This window comes from Cystoisospora suis, assembly GCF_002600585.1.
Source record: "Cystoisospora suis strain Wien I chromosome Unknown contig_7969, whole genome shotgun sequence".
In the NCBI taxonomy this organism is placed as follows: domain Eukaryota; phylum Apicomplexa; class Conoidasida; order Eucoccidiorida; family Sarcocystidae; genus Cystoisospora; species Cystoisospora suis.
The window spans coordinates 533-5,668 of record NW_027160754.1 but is presented as its reverse complement, the minus strand read 5'-3'; the positions used below and the strand labels follow the sequence as shown (position 1 = coordinate 5,668).

The following is a 5,136-nucleotide window of genomic DNA, read 5'->3' as shown; positions in this document are numbered from 1 at the left end:
TTCTTTTATTCTTTTCTTGCTTTTCTCTTCTTCTTCATTAGGCTTTCCAGAGAACTGCAGGGGAGGGCCCGACGCCCCGGCAACAGTATCGACAATTCTTAGAGATCGAAGAAGCTGAACGACGAGCCGCTGCCTCTGCAGGCAATTCCTCTCCTTCCTTCTTCTCTCGTATCTTTTCTTCTTCTTCTTCCTCTTCTTCCTCGTTGCCAAAGAGTGGAGAAGCGAAAGAAATCTCAAGTAGTACTGGGGGTGCTTCGGTGTCAGCAGGTGAAGGTATTACAGAGTTTCTTACCGACAAGTCGGGTGTATCGACAATGTAAAATAAGAAGAGAATCTTCTTCCTCTTCTTCTTGCTCCTCAACTGCTAACTTCTTCTTCTTGCTCCTCAACTGCTAACTTCTTCTTCATATTCTTTCTTTTTTTGCTTCGTCGTTTTTTCTTTCTTCGGTGTTCTTCTACTTCTCTCTCTACTGTATATACACACACATCCATCCTTACCTTCCACGTATATCAACCTCCTTTCTACACGTATATACACTCTGTTCTTTGCCTAATCATAGACGTATATATATATATATATATCTATATTTCCAGTATGTGCATGTATAGATGTATTTTTTCCTGCGTTTTTGGTATTTTTTTTCTTTCGCATGCGCGCGTGTCTCGTCTCTGGCATGCGCGAGAGAACGTGATTCTTAGGGGCTCTGGACTGGCGAGAGTGAAGTCGAGCTAAATACAAACAATACACGGGGCAGCCGACCTCACTCCTAGTGTCAATTAGATCTTTCTCTTCTCTTCTGTACAGTGTGACTTTCTTCTCTTGGGAACGCCACATACATGAGGATCTTCTTCGTAGGACGTGTTCATGTCGTCTTCTCATTTCTTCCGTGTTTATATATATAGTATATATATATATATACATACTGTATTTAGTATATATATATATATACTGTACACCTTACGTGTATAAAGAAGCTAGAGGGGAGTGAGTCTATATATATATGTATGTTGATACTAAGGTGTACTTCTGCTCTTATGAAAGACATAGGGAGGGGAGTGGGTGTTTGACGCAGGAAGCAAGAGGTTGCTTTCTTCTTCTCCCCGTGCGGGGATTGCGTCTGGTCGTTTCTATGAAAACAGTGTTCATCGTAGGAGGTGCAGAAGGTTTGTGTCTCTTGTCCGTGTGGTGTACATACACCTGGCGTTTTTCTGTTGGGTGGGGATGGGTTTGGTAGAAGCTCATCATCACCTATGGCTAGCTAGCTAGCTAGCCATAGGTGATGATGAGTAAGTAGACAAGACGCCATGTCAAAGGAAAACACGCGGTCTTTCTTTTTCTTCAAAATTCACTCTTTTAGCTCTCTTTTCCTTTCTTTTCTTCATTTTTAAATCACTTCGTACAATTCAAGTTTTCTTCTTATCATCTTTTCTTAAAGGCCGTCTCTCAGAGGTTTCATCGTCTTTCCAGTGTGTAAATAAAGGAGGAAGAAAACAGGGTAGGGGGGGGGGGGGTATGTGCACTCCGTGTGTTTCTCTTTTGTGCGCCTTCTTTCCTGTCTCCCCTGTATATGTTACTTATCTTACCTTGTCTCCTCTTCTCGTTTTCTTTTTTCTCTTCTTCTACAAAGGGAGACGGATGAACAACGATTCCTCTTTTTTCTTGAAAAGACTTCTCCTCAGAAAATCTTCTCTTTCTCTTTCATCCATCTCCATTCTTTCTTAAGCAGAATTCATCTTCATTTGTTCCTTTCTATCTCTCGCTCTGTCATAGGAATGAACTCACTATTCCTTTTCTTTCTTTCTTTCTCACTCTTCCGTCCTTTCTTTTATCGTAACTCCTACATAAAGGCAAGATAAGACACTGTCTTGTTGAAGACGTGTATATGTGAGCTTCTTGCTCCCTTTCTTTTCGTCTTGCTTCTTTCCTACCTATGAAAGGAGAAGACACTTAGGCATCGGAAAGTGTCCTCTTCTCAAAATGAAAATTGAGTGAACGGTAAGTAGATGCATGCATGCATGCGTCTCTATGAATTATGGCGAAGAAGCTACTTATCTTCTCATCTGTCGAGAAAAACTTCCTTCTTCTTTTTCTTCTTCCCATAGGTATCTATCCTCCTTATAGATAGATGGATGAGGTAGGTTCCCCTCTCACAGGTCTTTTCATGATCCTCCTAATTCTTTCTCTTTCTCTTCTTCGAAGTTTGCTTCTCTGTGTCTCTTCGTCTCTCTTACTTGTCGTGAAGACTTCTTTTTCTTGAGAGAAGAAGAAACGAAGAGAGAAGGGTCGAGTTGTCAAACACAGAAGAAGACGGTCAAAAAGGATATGGATGAAGAAGAAGTCGTAGCAAAGCAGGTTTTTTGCCGCTTTCATTCTGCACCTGGTGACTGTATATATTTTAGAGTAAAGAGAAGAAGAGTATCTTCATCTATCTATCAATCTATCTCTGTATCCTAAATTCATCTATCTCTGTATCATGAATCCATCTATCTATCTATCCTTTATCTATCTATCTATCTGTCTAGCACGCGTCCATGTAGTAGGGGGGGTCGGTCTCGAGTGTGGTTGAATCGATTCTGAAACAAGAATAGAGAAGGAAGGTAGTCGATTCGATCCGGTAGACATCGAATGAAAGAAAGGACGAAAGGAAAGCAAAACATGACAATTTAAATGCTTTCTGTTTCTTTACAAAACGAAAGGAGAATGTGTGATCGTCGTCAATCTCTTGTGAAAAGACACCATGAAGAAGTAAAGAAAAACAAACTAAAAAACACAAGGTTAAGAGGAAGGGGTGAAAAAGGCATGAGGTGTATATACACCACCAAATATCCATACGGACATATATATATATATATATAGTTATACTGTTCCGTATGAAGTGCGATATCTCCCTGGCGCTAGAAGAAAAGACAAATTAGAGACAAAGAAGGACGTGACGAAGAAAGGAACATGAAAATAGGAAACAAGCAGTTTCTTGTAAAAGTGACAAGAAGAAGAAAAAGCCAAGAAAGACAAGATGAAAGAGAAGAAAGAAGAAGCAAGATGGTAGCACGAGAAGTCTTTTCAAAAGATGAAACATAAGCGTCAAGAGAGTAAGGTGGAGTAGACAGTGAGAAGATACATACACTATACACATGCATCCGAGTGTACATACAGACACACATACACCCGACACTTGACAAGTGTCGTGATTTAGGCGACTCTTCATCTTCTGTCTTCTCGGATTTCTTCATCCATTCATACCTTCTTCATGTATTTAGAATGACGACAAGGAAAGATACCTTTTTCCGAGCCAAGGAAACAACTGCTGAAATAGACTGAAATCTGACTTCTCCCTCCTTTCGTGACGGAACTCCTACGGCTTTTCCCACTGTACATACACCTCACTACGCATGCACGTGGGCATATACGAGAGACAAGAATACCTCCCTCAATTCTTCCCTATGGTCTGATACACACATATGATCGTAGACAGAGAGATCTATCTACATACTTACCACCTGTCTATCTCTACTAAGTATGAGAACCCATCTGTATGAACCCCCAGAGGCAGGCTTCTTTGACAACAGTATCCAAGTTGAGAATCTTCATAAGATAATGAACGAGAGACAGAACGACTAGAGAGAGACAAAAGGAGAAGATAAAACATCGGCGGCGCTCTTCATATGCATATGCTGGCTGACTGCTTAGGAGCCATGGACACTAACTCGGTCTTTCATCCTCATCTTCCCCATTTGAATGATCTATTCATTGCATTCATTCAGATTCCTACATTTCTTTTCTCATTCATCCTTGCCTCTACCACTTCTTCCGCCTTCATTTAGATCTCTTCTTCATTCATCGTCGCTATCGGAGCCCCCTACCACTACTGACGCGTCTGACTCGTCGTCTTCTTCTTGTGAGGTAAGTTCGTCGCTCGAATCGTCTTCGATTTTGTACTTCTTCGGAGCGCTCGCTGCTTGTCTCCGAGGTCGATTTGACGAGATAGGGGATGACGCGACGCTAAACACTTCGTCATCTTACATAGACACACACATACATAGACAGACAGATGGAGAGGTAGAGAGATAGAGACTACATAGAGAGGCAGATACATACGGATATAGATAGACAGATAGATAGAAATAGAGAACAACACACATACGCACACGCGTCTACTATCCATTTCTAGGGAACTAGGGTCGAGAAGCGTCTTCTTCATATACATCTATATATACAGATGTATCTAGGTAGAGGTGACTGAGGATGTCTATGACGTTGGGCTGTACAGAGAGCTCAGTGAATGAAGAAACAGACGGACTGTCGTGGAGGAGGGAGGATAGCAAGAGAAGAGAACCTTGAGAGTCAAGCAGACAGAGGCAGACACAAAGAGAGAAGTAGCCGCATGCATAGATGTATATATACACACACACTTACATATATATATATATATGCGTATACATCTATATAGAAGAAATGCTAAAGCCTTGGATTTCCTCCACGTTATGGTCAGTCTTTGCTTCTTGTCAAGTTTTCTGTTGTCCCTATCTATGGAGATCCTCCATGTCTCTTAGATGAAATTCTATATACTTACACAGAGAAATACAGAGAGAGACCGTATCTATCTTTAATCTATGGTAGTATTTATGAGAGAAGTGAAGAATAAGAAGAAGCGTTTAACAGAGGTGAGAATGTCTCTTCACTTTCCTCTGGCCGTTTTCTTCTTCTGTTCTTTCTTACCTCCTGCCTCACTATTATCCTCTTCTTCATCTTCGTCATCCTCGTCAGACTTTTTCTTCTTTTTGCGAGGAGACGAAGACGCAGCAGATGTCTTTCTCTGCTGTGTGGATTTCTTCGATAGAGGCGTGAAACTTCTCGAAGATGAGGTAGCTGTAGAAGTCGTAGTCGTTTTTGCCACTGTATTCTTCTTGTCGCTGCTTGTCCGCTTGGCTACGGGTGAGGCTGTCTTTCTTTTCTTCTTCTTAGGAGAGAATTCTTCTTCTTCTTCTTCACTCTCCTCACTGTCTTTATCATCCTTATCATCTTGAGAATCCGACGTGTCTCCTTCCTCGTCATCTGAAGAAAGTATGAAAGTCTTTCTTCTCTTGGTAGTGTTCGTATTTTTCTTATCTCTCGTCTTGTTATTTGCGCCCTCCTCT

The 5,136-nt window shown here is 41.3% G+C and overlaps 4 protein-coding genes across 4 annotated transcripts in view; 3 read left to right on the top strand and 1 right to left on the bottom strand.

The window, feature by feature from the left end:
* Nucleotides 1-48: 48 nt before the first annotated feature.
* Nucleotides 49-562, top strand: CSUI_010681 (mitochondrial inner membrane translocase subunit; the record flags this gene model as incomplete). Its single annotated transcript, XM_068070783.1, has 1 exon — nt 49-562. A coding segment is annotated over one exon (270 nt), but the record flags the coding sequence as incomplete, so codon positions are not given.
* Nucleotides 563-621: 59 nt separating this feature from the next.
* Nucleotides 622-892, top strand: CSUI_010680 (uncharacterized protein; the record flags this gene model as incomplete). The annotated part of the gene is made up of 1 exon (XM_068070782.1): nt 622-892. A coding segment is annotated over one exon (111 nt), but the record flags the coding sequence as incomplete, so codon positions are not given.
* Nucleotides 893-968: 76 nt separating this feature from the next.
* CSUI_010679 (uncharacterized protein) lies at nt 969-2,158 on the top strand. Its single transcript, XM_068070781.1, has one exon. The coding sequence runs from the start codon at nt 1,002-1,004 to the stop codon at nt 1,233-1,235; it is 234 nt and encodes a 77-aa protein (XP_067917242.1). The 5' UTR covers nt 969-1,001; the 3' UTR covers nt 1,236-2,158.
* A 706-nt stretch (nt 2,159-2,864) lies between these two features.
* Nucleotides 2,865-5,136, bottom strand: part of CSUI_010678 (uncharacterized protein) — a 2,449-nt gene continuing 177 nt past the window's right edge. Inside the window, exons 1-2 of the mRNA XM_068070780.1 lie at nt 4,718-5,136; nt 2,865-4,016 (exon numbers count right to left, since the gene is read on the bottom strand). The exon at nt 4,718-5,136 is cut by the window's right edge and continues 177 nt beyond it. Coding sequence (XP_067917241.1) covers nt 2,896-3,231 — 336 coding nt within the window. The 5' untranslated portion in view covers nt 3,232-4,016; nt 4,718-5,136 and the 3' untranslated portion in view covers nt 2,865-2,895. The remainder of the gene's footprint in view (nt 4,017-4,717) is intronic.

Coding starts and splice junctions, on each gene's coding strand:
- CSUI_010679 (XM_068070781.1), top strand. CDS start 1,002: ATGTATGTTGATACTAAGGTGTACTTCTGCTCTTATGAAAGACATAGG.